Source organism: Heptranchias perlo, chromosome 23 (genome assembly GCF_035084215.1).
Source record: "Heptranchias perlo isolate sHepPer1 chromosome 23, sHepPer1.hap1, whole genome shotgun sequence".
NCBI lineage: Eukaryota > Metazoa > Chordata > Chondrichthyes > Hexanchiformes > Hexanchidae > Heptranchias > Heptranchias perlo.
In genome coordinates, this window is record NC_090347.1 from 17099030 (window position 1) to 17122167 (window position 23138).

Consider the following 23138-nt stretch of genomic DNA (forward strand, 5'->3'; position numbering starts at 1 on the left):
GTCGTCGACAGTGCTATCAAGTGGCACTTACTCACCAATAACCTGCTCACCAATGCTCAGTTTGAGTTCCGCTAGGACCACTCGGCTCCAGACCTCATTACAGCCTTGGTCCAAACATGACAAAAGAGCTGAATTCCAGAGCTGAGGTGAGAGTGACTGCCCTTGACATCAAGGCAGCATTTGACTGAGTGTGGCACCAAGGAGCCCTAGTAAAATTGAAGTCAATGGGAGTCAGGGGGAAATCTCTCCAGTGGCTGGAGTCATACCGAGCACAAAGGAAGATGGTAGTGGTTGTTGGAGGCCAATCATCTCAGCCCCAGGGCATTGCTGCAGGAGTTCCTCAGGGCAGTGTCCTAGGCCCAACCATCTTCAGCTGCTTCATCAATGACCTTCCCTCCATCATAAGGTCAGAAATGGGGATGTTCGCTGATGATTGCACAGTGTTCAGTTCAATTCACAACCCCTCAAATAATGAAGCAGTCCGAGCCCGCATGCAGCAAGACCTGGATAACATCCAGGCTTGGGCTGATGATTGGCAAGTAACATTCGTGCCAGACAAGTGCCAGGCAATGACCATCTCCAACAAGAGAGAGTCTAACCACCTCCCCTTGACATTCAACGGCATTACCATCGCCGAATCCCCCACCATCAACATCCTGGGGGTCACCATTGACCAGAAACTTAACTGGACCAGCCATATAAATACTGTGGCTACGAGAGCAGGTCAGACGCTGGGTATTCTGCGGCGTGTGACTCACCTCCTAACTCCCCAAAGCCTTTCCACCATCTACAAGGCACAAGTCAGGAGTGTGATGGAATACTCTCCACTTGCCTGGATGAGTGCAGCTCCAAAAACACGCAAGAAGCTCGACACCATCCAGGAAAATCAGCCCGCTTGATTGGCACCCCATCCACCACCCTAAACATTCACTTCCTTCACCACCGGCGCACTGTGGCTGCAGTGTGCACTATCCACAGGATGTACTGCAGCAACTCGCCAAGGCTTCTTCGACAGCACCTCCCAACCCGCGACCTCTACCACCTAGAAGGACAAGAGCAGCAGGCGCATGGGAACAACACCACCTGCACGTTCCCCTCCAAGTCACACACCATCCCGACTTGGAAATATATCGCCGTTCCTTCATCGTCGCTGGGTCTAAATCTTGGAACTCCCTTCCTTCACCACACGGACTGCAGCGGCTCACCACCACCTTCTCAAGGGCAATTAGGGATGGGCAATAAATGCCGGCCTCGCCAGCGACGCCCACATCCCATGAACAAATAAAAAATAATTTATATAGTGCCTTTAATGTCGGAAAACATCCCAAGGCACTTTACAGGAGCATAAGTTTTAAGGAGGATCTTAAGGGAGGTGGAGAGATGGAGAGGTTCAGGGAGGGATATCCAGAGTTTAAAGCCCAGATAGCTGAAGGCATGTCTGCGATAGTGGGCCAAAGGGAGTGGGGGATGCACAAGATAGAGAGTTGGAGCAACACAGTTCGTGGAGGGTTGCAGGGCTGGAGGAGGTTACAGAGATAAGGAGGGGTTAGGCCGTGGAGGGATTTGAACATGATGATGAGAATTTTAAATTCAAGGCTTTGATGGATTGGGAGCCAATGTAGGTCAGCGAGGACAGAGGTAATGGGTGAGCAAGTCTTGGTGTGGGTTGGAATACAGGCAACAGAGTTCTGAATTAAAGTTTATGGAGGGTGGAAGATGGGTGGCCAGCCAGGAAAGCATTGGAGTAGTCAAGTCTGGAGGTACAAAAAGCATGGATGAGGATTTCAGCAGCAGATAAGCTGAGGCGGGGCGGATATGGCCGATGTTATGAAGGTGGAAGCAGGTGGCCTTTGTGATGGAGAGGATAAGGGGTCGAAGCTCAGCTCAGAGTCAAATATGCTATCCCACACTCGCCTGACGAAGGAGAAAGCCTCCGAAATCTTGTGATTTTCAAATAAAACAGTTGGACTATAACCTGGTGTTGTAAGATTCCTTACAGAGTCAAATAGGGTGCCGAGGTTGTGAACAGTCTGATTCAGCCTAAGGGAATGTTCAGGGAGGGGGATGGAATCAGTGGCGAGGGAACAGAATTTGTGATGGGGGCTGAAGACAATGGCTTCGGCCTTCCCAATGTTTAATTGCAGCTCACCCAGGACTGGATATTGGATAAGCAATCTAACAGTACATAAGCATTGGAGGGGTTGAGAGAGGTGATGGTGAGGTCGAGCTGGGTGTTGTCAGCATTGTGTTTTCGGATAGTGTCGCCGAGGGGCAGCATATAGATGAGAAATGGGAGGGTGCCAAGGATAGATCCTTGAGGGACCCCAGAGGTAGGTGCGGGAATGAGAAGAGAAGCCATTGCAGGAGATTCTCTGGCTATGACTGGAGTGGAAACAGGTGAGGACAGTCCTACTCAGCTGGACAATGGAGGAGAGGTGTTTGAGGAGGATGGTGTGGTCAACCGTGTCAAAAGCTGCAGAGAGGTCATGAAGGGTGAAGACAGATAGTGCACCACAGTCACAGAGGATGTCGTTTGTGACTGCTTAGAGCCATTTCAGTGCTGTGGCAGGAGTGGAAACCAAATTGGGATGATTCAAACATGGAGTTACGGGAAAGATGGGCATGGATTTGGGAAGCGACAACATGTTCAAAGACTTTGGAGAGGAAAAGGAGGTTGGAGATGGGACGGTAGTTTGCAAGGACAGAGGGGTCAAGGGTAGGTAAGGAGGGGGGTGATGACGGCAGATTTGAAAAGGAGGGGGACAGTATCTGAGGAGAGGGAACTATTTACAATATCAGCTAGCATGGGTGCCAGGAAGGGAAGTTGGGTGGTCAGCAATTTAATTCAGTTCAGTTTAAAATATAGACCACTAAAATACTTACTAGATTTTAGTATTTACAGTGTATGTAAGTAACAGATAGAATTTTGTAGCTCATTTTGGAATGTTTAATTTGATCAATAGGTTTTAATGACCATCCCAACACCTTTGCATTTCTGGCTTCTGATCCTCCAGTTTTTTCCTTCCTCCCAATGGACAAACAACGTCTTAGTGTTTCAACTACGATAGGGTGAATTCCTCTCCCCTCCCTCCAGGGCAATCAATCAGCCGAAAAGTAACCACATTTAAAAGTAATTTAAATGAAGATCAATTTTGATAAGTCTTTTGATTTTTTTTCTTACTTTTATCACTTCTTAATCACTTTTATTGATTTGAGGAATTGGATTAACATAACAACGGTTGCAGCTGAAGGAACCTAAATTATTGATAGTTTCAATTACATAGAATTACGTAGAATTGATGTTAATTCAGCTCTCTTATTTTGCTGCAATCAATAAAACCTCCAGGCCATAATGCTTCATAATCTCATCAGGGCTTAATATTTAAACAATGTTTAAAGATCAACTGAAATAGACAGAATAAAACAAACAAGTGCTCAAATGAACCACAACTCTGTAAAACAATCCCCACCACCCATAGCGAGCATGTTCGTGCAAACACGATTTGCCCTCTATAAGCGATGGTGGGTGTAAGCAGGAAATTAACAATCCATATGATACCGTATAGTGGTTGTTGGTGGCAACAACTCGGACAGCTGTTTAAATCCCAGAATAGAAAGGCTGCAAGTTGACTCTTTAATATTTGATGCGTTTCAGTTATTTCGTGTTTTGGTGGATTTAATTTTGTTGGGAACTAAACTGACGCCTGGGACCAGCTTCCAACCTCTCAAAATGAACCAACATCTAGGTTCCCTTCTTGTATCAGCTAAAAATAAGTGGTTATTATTTAAGACTGTGTGCATCATGAATCTGGTTGTTATTTCACTGGATAAATTTGATTTTGCTTTTTTGGACCTTCTATTCCTGTGGGCAGGATGAACCAGAGTGATTCCGACAGATTCTATATTCAATGTTGAATCGAACGAGTGTTTAGTCCAGCCATTCTTTATGGGAGTTGTGGTCACTTTAAATTGGCTACTGCACAGCTTACAAAACAATGCTGGAGACAAAGTGGTCTGCAATGAAAAAGCGATTAACCAATTAGGGGATTGTTTGATCTGGCTAAATGGGGCTGAAGTACGCAATTTCACTTCTGGTCTTTCATCTTTGTAAGCAGCAATCATAGGACACGAGGTGGGGGAGAATAAAGGCGGTGGGGCTGCCTAAAAGAACAGCTGCTTAAATGCCCAAAATAGCTGGCGTGCTTAATACGGTTTAAGCAGCGCCTTTGTAATTGAAGCGTATGGCAAATGGTCGGTGCCACTTCCCCGATATAGGCAGCTGTCTGGGGTAAGTGGTGGGGATTGTAGTTTCATTTTTAAACAGGGATCCTGATGGTGAAACTTCCTCTTTATGAAAATTGTACAGAAATCTTAACTCTTTCTGTTTTCGCATCGCCGTAGTTCCACAATTGGTGTGAAAGTTTATTTCCAGTACCAGTGTACTTTCATCATGTATTTGTATTTACAGGCGTCAGATTATGCTGTGGGAGAAGAAGATACAGTTAGCAAAAGAGGCACGATCAGCTGTTGACTCAGGCGTTGGACAGAGTGAGATACGAGCCATGAGAGCTGAGATACACAGGATGGAGGTGAGTTCTTCTGCAAAGATGATACAGAACGATGAACTAACAATAGACTACTGCCAATATTTACTAGTTTTACCCACTCTGATTTGGTTCTAATTCAGTACCACTGGTATAGGCTCAATGCTGGAACAGCAATTTTTGTAAAACTGGAGGAAAGTGTAAAATAGTTGTACCTGAATTCTGTATTTATTCCTTATTTTTAAACTATGTCCTCTAGTTTTGAATCTTTAATTGATGTGAACAATTTGTTTGTGAAGTTTATGAATCTTCTTCATAAATGTGACCTAATATTTGTAAAATTTTCACATCAAAATCTCATTTTCAAATGAAAACCTATTGAATATCCTTGATCTTTCTTCATAACTTGGATCTGGTATCATCTGTATTGCACTATGCTGCACTCTCACGCGAGAAAAAAAATCCTTCCTATGGTATGGGGCGCTTTATATAGCAGTCTACTGTCCAGCGTATCTGTCACATTTGAAAATGCCACACTTGAAAGTGTCAGATAAGGAAAAGTTTGTGACACAATGTACCTAATCGGCTCAAGTATGATATTCGTAAAACAGCACAAACTCACAACTAAACAGATGAACAAGTAGGAGCTTTAAAATATATTCATATAAAACAAAGGAAGAGCAATTAGCCTCTAATTGATCCCAAGTTGTGCCTGTTTAACTTTATGGCCTGAAAGGGACAGGCCACATTCAACATAAATCCAGTCTCAGCAGCAGAATGATTCACTGTGCATTTAAATGGTATGGCAGTGTTGTCTTTATAAACAATGTGTCCGTGACTTAACACAAGCAATGCCAAGGAAGATCACAAGCATGTTAATAAATAACAGGTGCCCTGGACAGTTCTCAATATAATTTTTAAATATTCCATTTTTGTTTTTATCCTTTTTTGACTACATATAGAAATATTCACAATTATGACTTCTTCATTCAAAAGGCATGACAATAATTGTGACATTCTCCCTGTTGGTGATTATTCTTAAAGAGAATGTTGCCCTATCCTTTGATCATGGAAATTAGCCAGACTGATTTCACTTAACCCTCATTAGTCATCCAAAAATAGACATTCCATCTGTCTTGGTTGGATTCAAACTAAGTTACTAGAGGTGAAGGGTTCTAACATTTTGTTGTGAAATCACTGTGTAATATCTGTATTCTTGTTCCAAAGATACGCTACAGTCAGCTTATGAAGCAGCAAGAGCGAATGATTCGTGAAATGGAGGCTGTTGTCTCGCGCAGGGATACAATTTTGACACGTGGGGAAGCACAGGCCAAATTGGACAAGAAGCAAACAACTAAACATGATTTTCGTAACAAAATACAGGACCTGTGCAAGAAAATTGGGACTATGCAAAAGGTGAGATAAAGGAGATTGAGTATTTCTAAGCCCACATGAATTAAATATGTACTATCCATTTTCTCCTACCTTGAGCAAAGCTCTTGCACCCATTGTGCTCTTGATCAAAAGGTTTGAATAGTACAGCCCATAAACAGCTCCAGTTCACACAGCCATTCATTGCTGACTCACCTAGAGAAGAATCACTTGGCAGCACAATAATGGACCACTCCCAGTCAGTTCTCCTCTCCCTTATGTGATCTGGCTAAAACTAGTAAATTCGCCCTTTGGAACAATTTTGTGAGTGCTATACTCAGACCTGCTAGTAGAGAGTTCAGTATTCTAACATTATAGTTTTTGGAGGATCAGGACTGATTTTAAATATCATACCAGTGTTGTGCACATCATAGAATCATAGAAATTACTTGAAATTATAGCACAGGAGACCATTTGGTCCATTGTGCCTACGCTAGTACTAGCTCTTCAACTGAAGTTATCAACTCTAATCCCAATTCCTTGCTCTTTGCCTTTTATATTCTTCCTTTTTTAAATACTTATCTAATGCCATTTTAAATTATGTTATAGTGTCAGCCTCAAAAGGTACCTGTGATAAAGCATTCCCTGTTCCAATAAAAATAGAAAATACTCAGCAGGTCAGGCAGCATCTGTGGAGAAAGAGAGTTAACATTTCAGGTCGATGACCTTTCATCAGAACTGGAAGATGTTTCAGAACGTGAAACCCTTATTGGGCTGTACTGCAAGAATTATATAGAATGTACAGCACAGAAACAAGACCTTCGGCTCAACAGGTCCATGCCGGCGTTTATGCTCCACACAAGCCTCCTCCCTACTTCATCTAACCCTATCAGCATATCCTTTTATTTCTTTCTTCTCATGTGTTTATCTAGCTTCCCCTTAGATGCATCTATGCTAGTCACCTCAACTACGACTTGTGGTATCGAATTCCACATTCTAACCACTCTGGATAAAGAAGCTAATCCTGAATTCCCTATTGGATTTATTAGTGACTAATTATATTTATGGCCCTTAGTTTTGGTCTCCCCTGCAAGTGGAAATACCTTCTCTACGTCTACTCTATCAAACCCTTTCATAATCTTAAAGACCCCCATCAGGTCACCACTCAGTCTTCTCTTTTCTAGAAAAAAGAGCCCTAGCCTGTTCAGCCTTTCCTGATAAGTATATCCTCTCAGTTCTGGCATCATCCTAGTAAATCTTTTTTGTACCCTCTTCAGTGCCTCTATAACATTTTTATAATATGGAGACCAGAACTGTTCAGTGTGGATGGACTAACCAAGGTTCCATACAATTTTAACATAACTTCTCTGCTTTTCCATTCTATTCATCTAGAAATAAACCTCAGTGCTTGGGTTGCTATTTTTTTTATGGCTTTATTAACCTGCGACACTACTTTTAGTGATTTGTGTATCTGTACCCCCAGGTCCCTCTGGTCCTCTACCCCATTTAGACTCTTATTATCCAAGAAGTATGTGGCCCCCTTATTCTTTCTGCCAAAATGTAACACCTCACAATTATCTTTCTTTGAAATTCATTTGCCAATTACACACCCATTCTGCAAGTTTATTAATGTCTTCCTGTATTTTGTCACAGTCCTCCTTGGTATTTACTATACCCCCCAGTGTGATGTCGTCTGCAAATTTTGAAATTGTACTTTCCAATTCCCGATCTTTCAGACCTACTAAGGTACCAGAAACAGGATTTCAACATGCCAGTTGCTAGTTCTATATCAATTTGGCTGGATCCTAAGGTCTCATTATACTAGTCCTCTACTGAGGAGAATGATTGCAGGAGAAGTGTCATCAGCCAGGGCTGCAGGGAGTATTTCTGGTCTTCAGTAAACCAACCCAAAACAGCATTTTGTCTCATCAATGCAGGTATAGTTGATTCTTGAAGTACAACTGCATCATGACAGCTTCCTGGGGGAAATTGCAGAGGTACTGGCCATAATCCTCCAGACATCCTTAGATACGGGGGTGGTGCCAGAGGACTGGAGAATTGCAAATGTTACACCCTTGTTCAAAAAAGGGTGTAAAGATAAACCCAGCAACTATAGGCTAGTCAGTTTAACCTCGGTGGTGGGGAAACTTTTGGAAACGATAACCCGGGACAGAATTAACAGTCACTTGGACGAGTATGGATTGATTAGGGAAAGTCAGCACGAATTTGTTAAAGGCAAATCGTGTTTAACCAACTTGAGAGTGTTTTTTGATGAGGTAACAGAGGATAGATGAGGGCAATGCAGTTGATGTGGTGTATATGGATTTTCAAAAAGCATTTGATAAAGTGCCACATGGTAGGCTTGCTATTAAGATTGCGGCCCATGGAATAAAGGGGGCAGTAGCAACATGGATACAGAATTGGCTAAATGACAGGAAACAGAGAGTAGTGGTGAGCGGTTGTTTTTTGGACTGGAGGGAGGTGTGCAGTGGTGTTCCACAGGGGTTGGTGCTGGGACCACTGCTTTTCTTGATATATATTAATGATTTGGCCTTGGGAGTACAGGGCACAATTTCAAAATTTGCGGATGACACAAAACTTGGAAGGGTAATGAACAGTGAGGAGGATAGCGATAGACTTCAAGAGGATATAGACACTCTGGTGGCATGGGCGGACACGTGGCAGATGAAGTTTAATGCGGAAAAATGAGAGGCAATATAAACTAAAGGGCATAATTCTAAAAGGGGATGGAGGAACAGAGGGATCTGGGGATGTATGTGCATAAATCGTTGAAGGTGGCAGGGCAGGTTGAGAAAGCGGTTAAAAAAGCATACGGGGTCCTGGGCTTTAGAAATAGAGGCATAGGGCTCGATTTTCGCACCCGCGATCGGGTGCGTTCGTAGCGGGGGGGCTGCGAAAATCGGGGATTCCCGGGGCGGGTCCGGAGCCCGGCTCCAACCCGCCCCATTTCCGGATTCCCCACTGACGCGTTCACATGCGCGCGCAGCCCCCGCATGTGGGACTCCCGCCGGCAATTAAAGCCGGCGGGGTGCCACTTAAAGTACTTGAACAGGTACTTCAGGTTGTTTACAGACCAGATTGATCTGTTATTTTAGCAGGGATGGGATTTTGCAACTGACTGAGACTGTTTCCCGTACTGGGGAAAACACTCCTAGTTCAAATGGACATGTTGCAGCCATCAGCCTGTGGTAGCTGCAAAGGTCCATTTGACAGGTTGTGGGGGGAGACCCTCACTCATTGCAGGAGGCCACTCTGTCACTTTGGACAAAGTTTGGCCTCCACCACCCTCCTCCTAGCAACAAAATTCACCAACTTGCACACTTACCCCGGTGTCCAGACACATTTAGCTACCTTGCGGACCCCCTCAAATGTACATCTTCCGGATGGGGGCCGCCGTAGCTACAGTCATGACCTCCTCGGAGGGCGAACAGCATCACCAGCATCGTCGGCCTCGCCATCTACCTCTGACACGTGGAGCTCCACAACACAGTGCTGTGACACATCCACCTGCACAGCAGGAGGGAGGGCAACGGCAGAGAGAGATGCGTCGCAGAGGGCACTACCCTCGCCACAGGGTCCACAGAGCGAGGCTCAGCTTCCTGGACCTCTCTGAGCAGCAGTGCACACGGAGGCTCAGAGTCACTCGACATGTAGTCGTGGGCATCTGCAGCCTCCTTCATGCGGAGCTGCTCCCGGCTGGCCCGAGTACCATCTTCTTACCTGTCGCTGTCAAAGTCACCACTGCCCTCAACAACTTCTCCTCCGCGTCCTTCCAGGGTGCCACCGGGGACATCGCCGACATCTTTCAGTCGTCTGCACAAAGGAGCCCTGCAAATACACCTACACCCACTCTGCAGTGACACAATGGGTGGCATCAGTTGTGGGTCTTCATTGTGATCCTCAGGAAAGGGCATTATTGCACAAACCATACAAGATTCGCAAAGATGTGGCAGTAGTGGTGCCAATATAATATGTAATGTGAGTTGATCAGAAATTAAATATAAGTAAAAACCATGACAAACGCTCAAACACCCTTGTGCATCCCCTTCATGCTCACGACACGTTTGCCTTACGCTGCCTACTGCACATATGTGATGCATGCCCTGTGGCTGCAGCACAGGTAGTGGCAGGTTGAGTGAGGCTGACTGTGAAAGAGACGCATGAGAGGGTGAGTATGAGATAGAGCCATGAGATTGTATGAGGATTGGGTTGAGTGGTAGTGGCGGGATGAGTACTGGCGAGGTGAGTAAGTGCAGGTACGATGAGGATGAGGTTTGAGTGGGTGTGAGGGGTGATGTGACAGAGTAGTGTTGGCTGTGCAGAAGGAGATGTGGGGTGGGGGCGGTGATGTGGCAGACGGAGTGTAGGGGAATGAGTAAGTGTACTCACTTTGGCTGACCTACTTAGGTCATTGCAGCGCCTCCTGCACTGTAAGCAGACGGGCGATATGTTGGTGGTGCAGTTGACCTCCTCTGCCACCTCGAGCCAGGCCTTCTTGGTGGCAGAGGCAGGCCGCTTCCTCCCGCCCGCTGGGGGGAAGATCTCTGTCCTCCCCCTCCTCCTCACCCCATCCAATAAGACCTGGAGTGAGGCATCATTAAACCTGGGAGCAGCCTTCCCCCTGGGCTGCTCCTTGCTGTAATTTTTCCTATTTGTTGCAGCATCAGTCAGTGGAGTTCTGCCCCTTTAAATAGGGCTCCTCCAGCTGACAGACCTTACTGCGCATGCGCAGTCCACCCGCTGCGCAGCTTAGCAGCGGGGAACCCTGAAGAGCAGATAAGTGGATCCAATCAGTCTGCGATTGCGTGCGGAGTGTTACCCACGTGCCCAGTCTACCCCCCACCGCGAACCCGCCGCCATGGTAATATCGGGCCCATAGAGTACAAAAGCAAGGAAGTCCCAACGAACCTTTGTAAAACACTGGTTCGGCCACAACTGGAGTATTGTGTCCAGTTCTGGGCACCGCACTTTAGAAAGGATGTGAAGGCCTTAGCGAGGGTGCAGAGGAGATTTACTAAAATGATTCCAGGGATGAGGGACATAAATTACCTGGATAGACTGGAGAAACTGGGATTGTTCTCCTTGGAACAGAGAAGGTTGAGAGGAGATTTGATCGAGGTGGTTAAAATCATGAAGGGTCTAGACAGAGTGGATAGAGAGAAACTTTTCGCATTGCAGAAGGGTCAAGAACCAGAGGGCATAAATTTAAGGTGATTGGCAAAAGAACCAAAGGTGATATGAGGAAAAACTTTTTTACACAGTGAGTGGTTAGGATCTGGAATGCACTGCCCGAGGGAGTGATGGAGGCAGATTCAATCATGGCCTTCAAAAGGGAATTGGATAAGTATTTGAAACGAAAAAATGTGCAGGGCTACGGGGATCGGGCGGGGCAGTGGGACTAACCGGATTGCTCATGCATAGAGCCGGCGTGGACTCAATGGGCCGAATGGCCTCTTTCTGTGCTGTAACCTTCTATGATTCTGTAACTGCCATTCACATGCGTATCGTTGGCATTGCACACTAGCTACACATTAATACAACAATACCCCTTTCTGTTGATAAAATTTAGCAGGTTCGCATATATGGCCTACAATGTGAGTTCCATCGATTGCACCATGTACATGGGGGAATTGTGCCTCTCAGTGAGAGCTCTTTGCTGGTTCTCGTTGCTTGGCAGGGTGCATAGAGAAAGATATAAATTGGGAGGCTGTCTGAATAAATCACTGACCTTCTTGATGCAGTGGTACACTGTGGATTGATTTATGTGACATAAGTCATATGAGGCTGCCTGGAATGATGTGGAGGCATGAGAATTCAGTGGTGTGATCACTTTTAACAGCTAATGACAAGGCCGTGCTCCTTGTTGAGCAGGGCTGACAGTCTGTGGCCAGCAGTTTTCTAACAGTGGTCTCCTGTATGTGATATCTGCCTCAGGGATCCCGCTGTGGTGCTTTTATCACCACTTTTATAGTGGGAAGATTTCCTGATGTTGGATTATGCATGCAAATTGGGGTAAATTATGGGGCTGGGTTGGCCATGCCTTCATTCACATGCAGTGGGAGTTCCAAGGGTTTGCAGTAATGGTGAATGGTGGTTTTCTGGGAGTAAGATTTTGGTGGCCATTTGTTGGGGTAGAATTGCACTGTTAAGACACACTGCCTATTTTTCTCTTTTCAATGTTGCACAATTGCCCAATAATGGGTTTTGAGAAAGAAAATCTGGCCCATATCCCTATAATTGGCTTCATTTCTCTTGTTGAACATTTTTAACCTTGTTGTTGTATTGGTAATTGTCCACTATTCATTATGCTTATAGTTATAAAGTGACGTAATAGTCTTCTGCAAGTTCAAACTCAAGACCAATGCTATAAGTCACTATGCAACCCAATTCCTCCTTCTATCTCGCTATTCTCAATATATTAAACAATCTGCAAAAAAGGTTTCACTTTTCTCTATTTAATTAATTATGCCATTCTCTAAAATGTTAATTGATGTTGTTGGTCTCATTCTGGCCACACTTTCTTAGAATATAGAAGAATGTGACAAAACTATTGAGGAGCTGAGGGAATCGCAGAGAACCGTGTATGAGCATCTGGGAGAAAAGCAGTGTCAGATTCAAGAACATCAGTCTATGGTTGATCACCTTGATGCAGACATAGAATCTCTACAGGAAAGGAAACGAGTGGTAAGAATGGTTTTAGGAAATTAAGAGGGTATTCAAGTTTGAAGAAGATGCATTTTTGGGCAGGAAGATATTCAAATAATTTTGGAAATTATTTTAATCTGTTTTATATGATGATTAGGTGCAATTAATCAAGCTAATTGTGTGACATTAGTTTGATGTCATCATTATATGACAGAGAATAATTGTTACCCATTTTGAAAATGTAACTACATTTCTCAAACCCCGTTCCCTTAATGTGAGCTATCCATCGCCTGAAGTGGAACCTCAGTGTTTTACACTGAAAACCAGCTGGAGCAACAGAAGCAGGATCAGAAGTAGGCAGCAAATAGGGATTCTGCACAACAGGATTGAGTAAAGGAATACCTGTTTGCAGATTGAGAAGAAATGAGATTACCAACCAAAATCAATAAAGAAAAGGAGATTCTTATTTGTTTTATATTGTCACCCATCAAAAGATTTTGCCCAACAAGGTGCAGCAAATTTTTTGATTTCTATATAACACAGGAAAATGTTACTTAATTCATCAACAATAAGAACCTAAGTTGGCAGTAAAAATACACCTCAACTGTCACAGGCCAACGTGTGCTTTCATTATATATCCTTTTTTGAAAAGAAAATCCTCAATTTTCTCCCCTCCCATCTTCTGAAGGCCTTAACTCTGATAGTATACATTCCATAGTTGCTGATTGCTTTCCAGTAGCTTGGCCAACTGGCCATTATTCATGTCTGAGCTTCAACTGTCCAATCAGGTAATTCAACCAATGGGAATATCACCAATTATCCTGCCTCGCTGATGTCCACATATGCAGAATTCCAACTGGGGTTGGATAACAATCAGGAACTAAAATCTTGACCAATTTTCTCTTCTCTCTCCCAGATCACTACGACCAGTTTCAGTGGCCTAATTACTGGTCTGGATATCAGTTAACTGAGCACAGACACAGATCAAAACTAGAGGCACAAATATATATAAAATTCCTGGGATTAAGAGTGGGGAGCTAAACTTTCAGATACGAGTATTTGCTACCATGTTGCCCCACAAGCAGAAGTTTTGTATTTTTGTTTGTATTCATTTTACACAAAAAAAAGTATCATTATGGAAACATCTCCCTATGCTCGGATCTAAACTTGTGATCAGCCTGCAGTTCCATAGTAGTTTCAGCAAACCCACATGATAGTTATTTATCTCTTGTGCATCAGTAACACAGATGACATCTGTAGTGACAATTGCTCCCAAATAAAAACTTGCAGCAAACAAAACTAAGACGCATTCTTTGATGTAGTGTAGAAAATGGATGAAGGAACCCATGATTGTTTTATTTGTCTGGATACCCAGAACCCAAAATATAATTTGTGGACTGATTTCTGGACTACTTTGTACACAACAAAACCCAGTTATTCAATCTTTGTAGAAGCCTCATATTCCATTGAACACTGCCTCCTAATTTGTGTTCATCAAATGGTCGTCACTAGCCTAAACATCTACCCCCTCCATCACTGGCATACCGTGGCTGCAGTGCGTACTCTCTACAGGATACACTGCAGCAAGTTGCCAATACTTCTTCAGCAGCACCTCCTAAACCCGTGACCTCCACCACCTAGAAGGATGGCAGCAGATGCCTGGGAACACCATTACCTTCAAGTCACACACCATCCTGATTTGGACATATAATTGCTATTCTTTCATCTTTGCTGGGCCAAAATCCTGGAACTCCTTACCTGACAACATTGGGGGAGCACCATCACCACACGGACTGCAGCGGTTCAAAAAGGCCCATCACCACCGTCTGAGGGCATCTAGGGATGGTCAATAAATTCTGGTTTTGCCAGTAACACCCACATCCCAAGAATGAAAAAGAATGTTCAACTATGTAGAGAATTTACAAAAGTAAAGAATTCAATGATGAAAAATGAAGCAAAAGAGAACATATGCTGGACTGCAATAAGTGATGTCAAATGTAATATTGAGTGATATCTCTGATAATGCAGCAGACTTGCTGTAATCAAGGGTGTGTTTTCCATATACCACCAACCAACCATATTTGTTCTTCATGTATTATGAATGAAGGCAACTTTCCTCTAACAGTTTTCTCCTCTTCTTCTGAAAACAGTGACTTGTGATGGGTTAAGGTTCTACAAACACTTGTATCCTTTCATTACTTTACCCATTATCATTCTTCACTTGAGCTTGGATATCAGCAAGCTACTTGACCATATGGTAGATCATAGATGAATCTTATCCAGTCCTGGCTCAACTTCTACACCCTTGCACTTCTAACAGGGATTGTTGAAACAATGGCTATTTTTTTTCCAAGGATGCTGTGGTCTATTGTAGTACCTCACTGCCATTCTACCTAAAGTTAGCTAACTCAGCTCAGACCAGCAATAAAACCTGAGAAATTTTTAGTCTGCATGGCTCAGTACCACACCATTTAATGCAATTACCCATTGAGCTATGAAGGGAGCTTACTGAGTAAAGCTATTGTAATTTGTGAAAAAAGAGACAATGAGTATGCTGTCTACATTGTGTTATCTGTTTCATTTGACTACATTTTGATTTACTATTTGATGTCAGCAAAAGGTTATGGTTGAAATAATTCAGCATTATTGCATACTTCATACATAGGGTATTGTACAAAATGCTTAATGATAAGTGATGGTATATGAGAGGTCAAGCAGGGAATCTGGTCAAAAGCTTGAACCATAGCCACTCTAAGCTATGAAGCATCAGGGAGGCAAATGTGAACTCAGTGGTATAGGAGGGAGAATCTCTTTTACCGCCTTGTAGCATTTTGCATTGGGGACCTGCCAATGTTGCTTCAGAATTCAACCACTCATATGTACATGAAAGTAGAATACATTTGCACTTGCTTCAGTTTTCCCCTCTCTGTCTTTTCCCTCTGCCTGGGAAACACATCACTTAGTACCTTCCTTCTAATACTCCATTTGAGATCTGGAAACTCATTGTATGGGGGAATCACAAACATCAAATTACATTCTATCACCTTAAGATCCACTGTATTAATACACCAAAGCAGTACACCAGCAGGCTGTTGAAAATACATTAATGGCTAGAGATAATGAAACAGCAAGTTAAATAAGAATGTGTATACAGGTGAAATGTATTTACTATCTTTTGTTATTCAGAATCTCACCAATATAGTGACTTTCCAGACACGACTCAAACATCTTCAGGCAGTGAAAGAAGGAAAGTACATACAACAGTGCAAATCTGAACAGTCACTGAAGAATGAAACACAGAAGCAAGAGAGTCGAATCCACACCATCAGCACTATCATTGACCGTGTCAAAGAGGAGTGGCCCCAGTACCAGGGAGTACTTCGTAAAGTGACACTCACACTAGCAGCACGGGGAACAGCAGTGGAGGAACTACCATAAAAAGATATGCAGAAATTGCAGCAAACTAGATGGTGAAAAGAACTAATGTGGTAGGGAAAACAGACATAAAAGTGAGACAGTATTGAGTGCAACTATAATTAATGCAGTACAACATTGTATATCATTACATTACTGAGACCAAAGGGTGGTTTGCACAAAGAATGTCTTTGAAGAAATATTTGAAATAGCTTTTTTATGAATCTAGATTTATGCTGATGTGAATTGATATGTTCAAATAAAAATTGATTTGCTAATTTAATTTTGGTGATCAGATCATTTTACATTAATAGAGAGAATGTCTAAAAGAAGTCAAATTAAGAAGCAAATAATGTGGTGACGTTTGGGAGCAAACTGATACAGAAAATAGCAGAGCAGGATGTAGCTAAAGGAGGCATTGTAATCTGGGACTTAATAATCAGTTGTGTACGGTATAATTTTTTTAGTTTTCTGAGTGCAAGTGCAACAAATAGAAACAAAAGCTGATCTGCTAACGTAGGGAGAGGAGATTTAACTATTAATAGTGTCACAATAGGATACATTTTTTTAAAAATCAGAAGAAAATATATGAATGGTGTTCAAGTTTAAAGAAGAGGTGTGAACGAAGTGATACCTGGGTTGCTCCTGGTGCCATCTTGGGACAAGAGAATTGACTTCAGTAAATGGTCACGATTATTAAATGGTGACATGAAAATGTGCTACACAGGCCAGTTAAGATAATAAAATGATGTGTACAAAAAGCAGTTGACTAGTGCTGTGCTAAACAGTTGGCTCAAAACATGAAAACAAAATTAATTTAAGCTAAATCTGGCAAGGTGAGCAAATATGAATAATGGTTACTGCTGACCAAGAGAGAGCAGCATATAATGCCTGTGGGCAAAGAGAAACAGATAAATAGAGTAAAAGGTTCAAATAAAGAATTAGAAGACATTGAAGTGTAAGCTTCAATCCTTTTGTACTAATGCAAAGAGTTTTCAGAACAAGCTGTTGGAATTCCAGATAAATATAGTTAGTGAAAATACTGGCATTACAAAACATACCGTGAGCAAGAGATGGAACTAAAGAAGTATTAAACTTAGTTTCAAAAGTGTCAATATTAGTAGGGGTAACATAATAATTATTAAAAGCGTGGATGTAATGGCATAAGAGGGGAGATGGCAGAAGTAATTTAGTAGAAATCACAGTTTTATAAACGACATCTAGCCCAGTAAGGCATTTACACGAAGGTAGCAGATAGCACCAGATTGCCCTAGTGACCAGGTTATCAACTAGTTTTCCAAGTATACTCGAAAAAGTCTTTTTGTCTGTAAAGGATTATTTATTGAATTCTTTCTTATTGGTCACAAGAATGGTTAAAATTGGTTACTGCTTTCTAGTTCTACAAACTACAGAGAATAAACTTTCCCAACTGGCTTATATATACATCTCAGGACAAGAGAGAAGCTTTGTTCAGGAAGGCTTGAAAAGTATGCATTGATTGTTGCCATTGTCTTTGGATGGGAACCAGTCTCACAGATTATTCAAGCCATTCAATTCAACTACAAGCATCTTATTCACAGTGCATGTTTTTTTTTACCAGGTGTATTGGTGTAGCCAAACTTCATTTTGAATCCTGTGAATGTCTGACCATCTAATTGTAGTTGAGAAATACAGTTTTAATCTCCTTTGTTCAGGGGTATTTTCAGGGTGAAGTAGCTGAAGGTAGTTGGGTTAAGAATATGCCCTGAGGAACTCCTACAGTGATGACCTGGGGCTGCGATGATTGGCCTCTGACACCCACAACCATCCTCTTTTGTGTCAGGTATCATTCCATCCCCTGGAAGGTATCATTTTGACCCCCATTGACCTCAGTTTTTCTAAGGCTCCTTGGTGCCATACTTGGTCAAATGCTGCCAATAGAATAGAAGGATATGCTGATAGGGTTAGATGAAGTAGGGCGGGAGGAGGCTTGTGTGGAGTATAAACACTGGCATAGACCTGTTGGGCTGAATGGCCTGTTTCTGTGCTGTAAATTCTATGTGTGTAATTCTATGATTCAATAATTAAATTGGTGATAGTGCTGAAAAATTTGCCTCCGGGAGAAATCATTTTTGAAATTCTAGTCAATAGATTCAGTTGAGACAAAATGAATATTTGTGTTTAAGTAGAATTGCTTAATGATATAACATGTTCACCAAAATCAAGTATTGTGATCAGCAGCACTTTACCTCCCCTGACAAACTGGACTGCATTTTATGGGTATTGCAGAATTTCAGAAAGAACAATGTCCTCTGAGTCAAAGATTAAGCAATCAAAGTAAACACACAAGCTCTGGATTTCACAGAAAACTTAGATTAGGACATTTCTCTTCATCTTTTCTGTAAGAACCAGAGGGAATAATGTGCATGCTTTCACAAAGAACTAATTTAGCTTGTTAGTTCAAGACAACAAATGTTTTGGATCTTTTGTGCTTCACCATTGCCTTACGGTTTTATCCACTTCAATTATTGTACTGCTTGAGTATAATTAGTTTCTATGTGCAGAGTGAACAAATGAGGAAGAAAGTTATCTTACATACCTTCCTCATTCCTTGAATGTAGTTTGTGTACTGCTAGAATGGCAGAACCAGTTGCGGCATTGATTTCTCTACATCAAACATCAAGTCATTTGATTTGTAGTTCACATCTGCAGGGCATAACTGACCTTATCAGTTTCTCTTCTTCCTGTGAGTTCTGACTGATTTTTTTGTTAAGTACTATTCCAATTCATGACTTGTGGTTCTGAATCCCAGCTTCCAACAATGTACTAAAGGGTGTGCTCAGTTGTACTGAATAAGATGTTTCAAACTCCCTTAGGTTTTGTATTTTCAGGAGAAGCAAGAGGATTTTCTGCTCAAAGCTGAGGAATGGACTATTTTTCAATTTGACTATTAAACTCAGTTCCAACAAAATAGAGAGATGTTTGTATTTTATTTCACAGTTTTGAAATGGAGTGAAAATGGAAGCTGTATTCCCTTACCCAATCTCAAAACAAAGGCCTGGAGATGAGTTGTCTACAGGATAAGAATTGCTTGATTGATCTGGAATTCAGTCAGAATGCAAGGGGGTCAATTTTAACTTTCGAGTGGCAGACTGTAGGAACCTGCCACAGCCTGCCTGTGTCCGAGGGCGAAGAGGCCCGCAGGAATCAGGCCGGGTAAGGGAGGGTTTGTGTCATGATCTCAAGATGGTGGGCCGGAGTGGCAGCGGCCAAATCTTGCTGGAAAAATAACAGCGTGTTAATGACAAACGCCGTTACTAATGTGCAAATCGGATAGCAAGTTCAGGGGATTGGGAGATATGCCGTGAGTTGCGGATCTCCAAAACTTGCTGGTCGATTCACACAGCTCCATCGTTTGCTTCGCACAAACGGTATCTCGCCCTTAGCCTCCCTGTTATTTTTAAGAACTTGCTGGATTTGAACATTAATTGCCTATTAAACTTGCCACAGAAAGTTAAGTCTGGTCATTAAGAGTGTAAGTAAGTACCTTTTTAACTTTGTGATAATTGTTAATGCAATGCCAATCAACCTCTCTGGCCCAGTAATTGAACAATTTAAACTCTAGAGTCTCATCCCTTCAGGTGGTACATTGTTCTTAGAGATTTAAAAAATGTCAAATTTTAAATTTTTTCATTTTTTTCTTACCTTTCCTTTCTGTCTCTTTTTTCTCTCCCTTAATCCAGTCTTTCTTTCCCTCTCTTTATTTGTCTTTCTGCACCTGATTTGACTCTGATTCAATCTCCTTCTCAATCATTCCTCTACTTTTTTCTCAATCCTTAAATCTAATCGGTTAAAGAGATACACTGTTGGTCCCACCACTCACTGAAGTCCCAGATGGCCTGTCCCAATTGCCACAATGTGATCAGATTGCACTTCCAGCAAGTTATGGCACAAAAATTCTTTGAGCTGAAGGGTGCAGAAAAAAGTTTAAATAACGGAGTACGCCATGAGATGCCCTGCTCCAGCAAGATCTGGCCCAATATCAAACTTACCTTTTCAAGGCCTCTTTGGCTGTATCACCAGTGAAACTGTTCCAAGAGTGCACGGCCTATGCACTGACCAGTTCTACCCTAAAATGATAATCGGGGTCCTATGTATGCCATAGGATACCGATTTTCACATTAGAAGGGGCTTACCACCTGAAACAGGCAGGTGCTTTGATCGTCTAGACCTCGGAATTTTTGGAGAGTACTTTTATCTGTCTTTAGTTCTGGCAAGAAATCTGAGCTCCATGGATGTAGTGAGATTAGTATTATCCAAATACATCACATTTGGATGGTTTATCAAGTGACAAATCTGACTGCTTCATCCAACCACATCATTACCAGACTCTAAGAAATTTATTCCAAAATGGATATTTTAACCTCTAATGAACGGATTCAAATTTTAATGTTTTCAAGTGAGTAGTCTGAACTCGGAAGTGTTTTCGCTGTGTGTTGTCTGAACTCGGAGTGTTAGCACTGTACTTTGTCTGAACTCTGGGGAGTGTTAACATTGAGCGTTGCTTGAACTTGGGCGTGTTAACACTGCAATAAAAGCAGAAGATGTTGGAAATGCTCAGCAGGTCAGGCAGCGTGGAAAGAGAAACAGAGTTATCGTTTCAGGTCGATGACCTTACATGAACCTGAATTATCGAGCTTGAAACGTTAACCTCGTTTCTCTCTCTTCAGATGCTACCTGACCTGCTGAGTGTTTCCAGCATTTTCTGCTTTTATTTCAGATTTCCCAGCATTTTGCTCTTGTTTCAGTGTTAACAACGGCGTTGTCTGAACTCGGGAATGTTAACACAGAGCTTGAAGGCTGCACAGCTGATTGGAACCTGTCCGAATCAAACTGACCAGGCAGCAAGCTGGGTGAGTGGTGTCCATCCAATTACACCTCCTACTTTTGTAAACAATTTTACAATAACGTTTCCAACAACGTTCACCTGAGGAAGGAGGAAGCCTCCGAAAGCTTGTGAATTTAAAATAAAATTGCTGGACTATAACTTAGTGTTGTAAAATTGTTTACAATTGTCAACCCCAGTCCATCACCGGCATCTCCACATCATGACCTCCTACTTTGTACAGCAGTGGACCCGACGTTGCCCGTAAACGTAGCCAATCTTTTAAAGGAACCAATGTTAACCAAACTTTCGAAATGACTTTGAATTCTCCGATTTCGCGAGCAATTAAGTAACAATAACATGTGAATGCAGAGTCCCTCTCCCCGTCAGCTATGTTCTCCGTTGCTAAGAAACACAAAACAACAAAACCGGCCTCCTGGCCGAGGGAGGGGGGTCACATGTCGGACTGTACCACAATTTCGGGGGGGGGGGGGGTTCGGGGGTGCCAGCAATGGGAGGAGAGAGGGGGAAGTCACTGAATCCCTGGGGTTGGCGGATCGGGGATCGGATACCGACCCGCATTGAGGCAGTGAATTAGTTGGAGTGAAGCGTAGAGCCGCCCTTTAATTCGACCGGCGCCGTATGACAGCACCCCCCCCCCCCTCCTCCTCCTCTTCCTCCTCCTCCTCCTCTTCAGGGTCTGTTTCTCTGTCACTGTTCTCCCGAGGGGAAGGAGCCCCTTCCCGGCTTTGTGTTCGTAGAACCGCCGGCGTCTGGGCTCAGCCGCGACGCGGTCGGTACAAAGATCACAACAGTGACTTAATAACTGTTTATTAATTAATTAATGTCTGCGATGCGGCGACTGTAAAGAGGGCGTCGCTGCGGCTGCCGACTGAAGCCGGGCTGCACGGTTTCCCTGGAGACGGGACGGCCCTGGCCCTGTTCGGGTCTTGGCGGCCGATTCGTTTTATTCCTGGTTTCCGATCAAGAAACTGCCTCTGACACACAATGACCCGGAACTTGTTCCTGTTCTGCCAATGTTTCTCCAGGTTCAACGTGTCCCAGAATAGCAGGAAAAGGTTGGGGTGCAGCAGAGTGGAGCTGAGCACATCTCAGTCTTATTTTAGTCGTTGAATCAGCGGAGCAGAGACTACACTGAGCTTTGAGAAGGTAAGCACGTTCATTTCTTGTTTCAAGCTGTTATATTTTATTGGTTATATGGAGTTGTAGATATGTCAAGGCATCAAAATGTGGTTGGTGTTTTAAGATGATTCCCAGCACCACGGCTGAGAAGAACTCTTTAAAGGCGCATCGTTGTTTTATTGGGGGTGGGCAGTTAGGGCACTAGCCACTTCGGACAGTGGCAGTGACATTGACAAACACGTTGGCAGACTGTAAATCTGTTTTTATAGGTATTTTTTAAAAAATCCTAGTTTTCTTCCCTCATAATTGAATGCGCTGGGTATGGTTTCCCAAAGCCTTGAACATCTCACCAAGTGGACATTCTGTAAGTGTGAACCTAAACAAGGTATTTGACCTGGATCTGGAGTAAGCCACCTTTTTGATTTGAAGACAAGGACAGCGATTTTGAATTCTATGTGTTGGGAAAGAGGGTGCCAGTGGAGAACATGGGTGAATGGGATTTAGTCTGTGTCAAGATGTGGATTGTGGTGTTTTGAACGAGTTGGAGTTTGTATAAGGCAGAGCTTGGGAGGATGGTAAGGAGGTCACTGGAGAAGTCAAGTTTTGAGGTAACAGGTATAGTGGTGAAACCGAGTGGCCATGGAGATCGATGGGATTTGGGGTTTGAAGCTAGCTCATGGCACAAATAGGACACTGAGATTGTGCACTGTGTGGCTTATCTGAGCAAGCAGCAGCGGAGGGTTGCATTTAGGGGGAGTTCTGGCTTAGCCACAACTTGATGTCAAATAGCAATGTGATAAAATAGAGGTACTTGTGGAGTTTAGATTGATAGTGGAAAGATAAAGCTGGTTATTGTCAGCATACGTATGGAAATTGCCAGATTCCTACAGATAACATCTCTGAGGGACAGCATGTAAATGAGGAAAAGAAGGAAGCTGAGGTTGGAACCTTGGGATACTCCAGAGCTGACCATGTAGGGGTGAGAAGAGAAGCTATTGCTGAAGATATGCTGGTTACACTGGGAAGGTAGAAATGGAATCAAAAGAGGGTAGCTCCACAGGTATACCATGCAGAAAAGACAATGGACAGGAATATAGTGAAATAAAGAATTTGGATTTATATAGCACCTTTCATGA

At 42.9% G+C, this 23138-nt stretch overlaps 1 protein-coding gene across 3 annotated transcripts in view; it reads left to right on the forward strand.

Annotated features, from left to right (window-relative positions):
- ccdc40 (coiled-coil domain 40 molecular ruler complex subunit) overlaps positions 1-18896 on the forward strand; it is a 69099-nt gene extending 50203 nt beyond the window's left edge. For 2 of the 3 annotated variants that reach the window (XM_068004105.1, XM_068004106.1), the window contains 4 exons: positions 4469-4589; positions 5772-5960; positions 12462-12620; positions 15768-18895. In XM_068004105.1, the coding sequence (XP_067860206.1) occupies positions 4469-4589; positions 5772-5960; positions 12462-12620; positions 15768-16019 (721 nt within the window). In that variant the 3' untranslated portion in view covers positions 16020-18895. Of the gene's footprint in view, positions 1-4468; positions 4590-5771; positions 5961-12461; positions 12621-15767 lie in introns of all 3 variants that reach the window. The other variant, XM_068004104.1, reaches the window with a different exon arrangement.
- The last annotated feature ends 4242 nt before the right edge of the window (positions 18897-23138 follow it).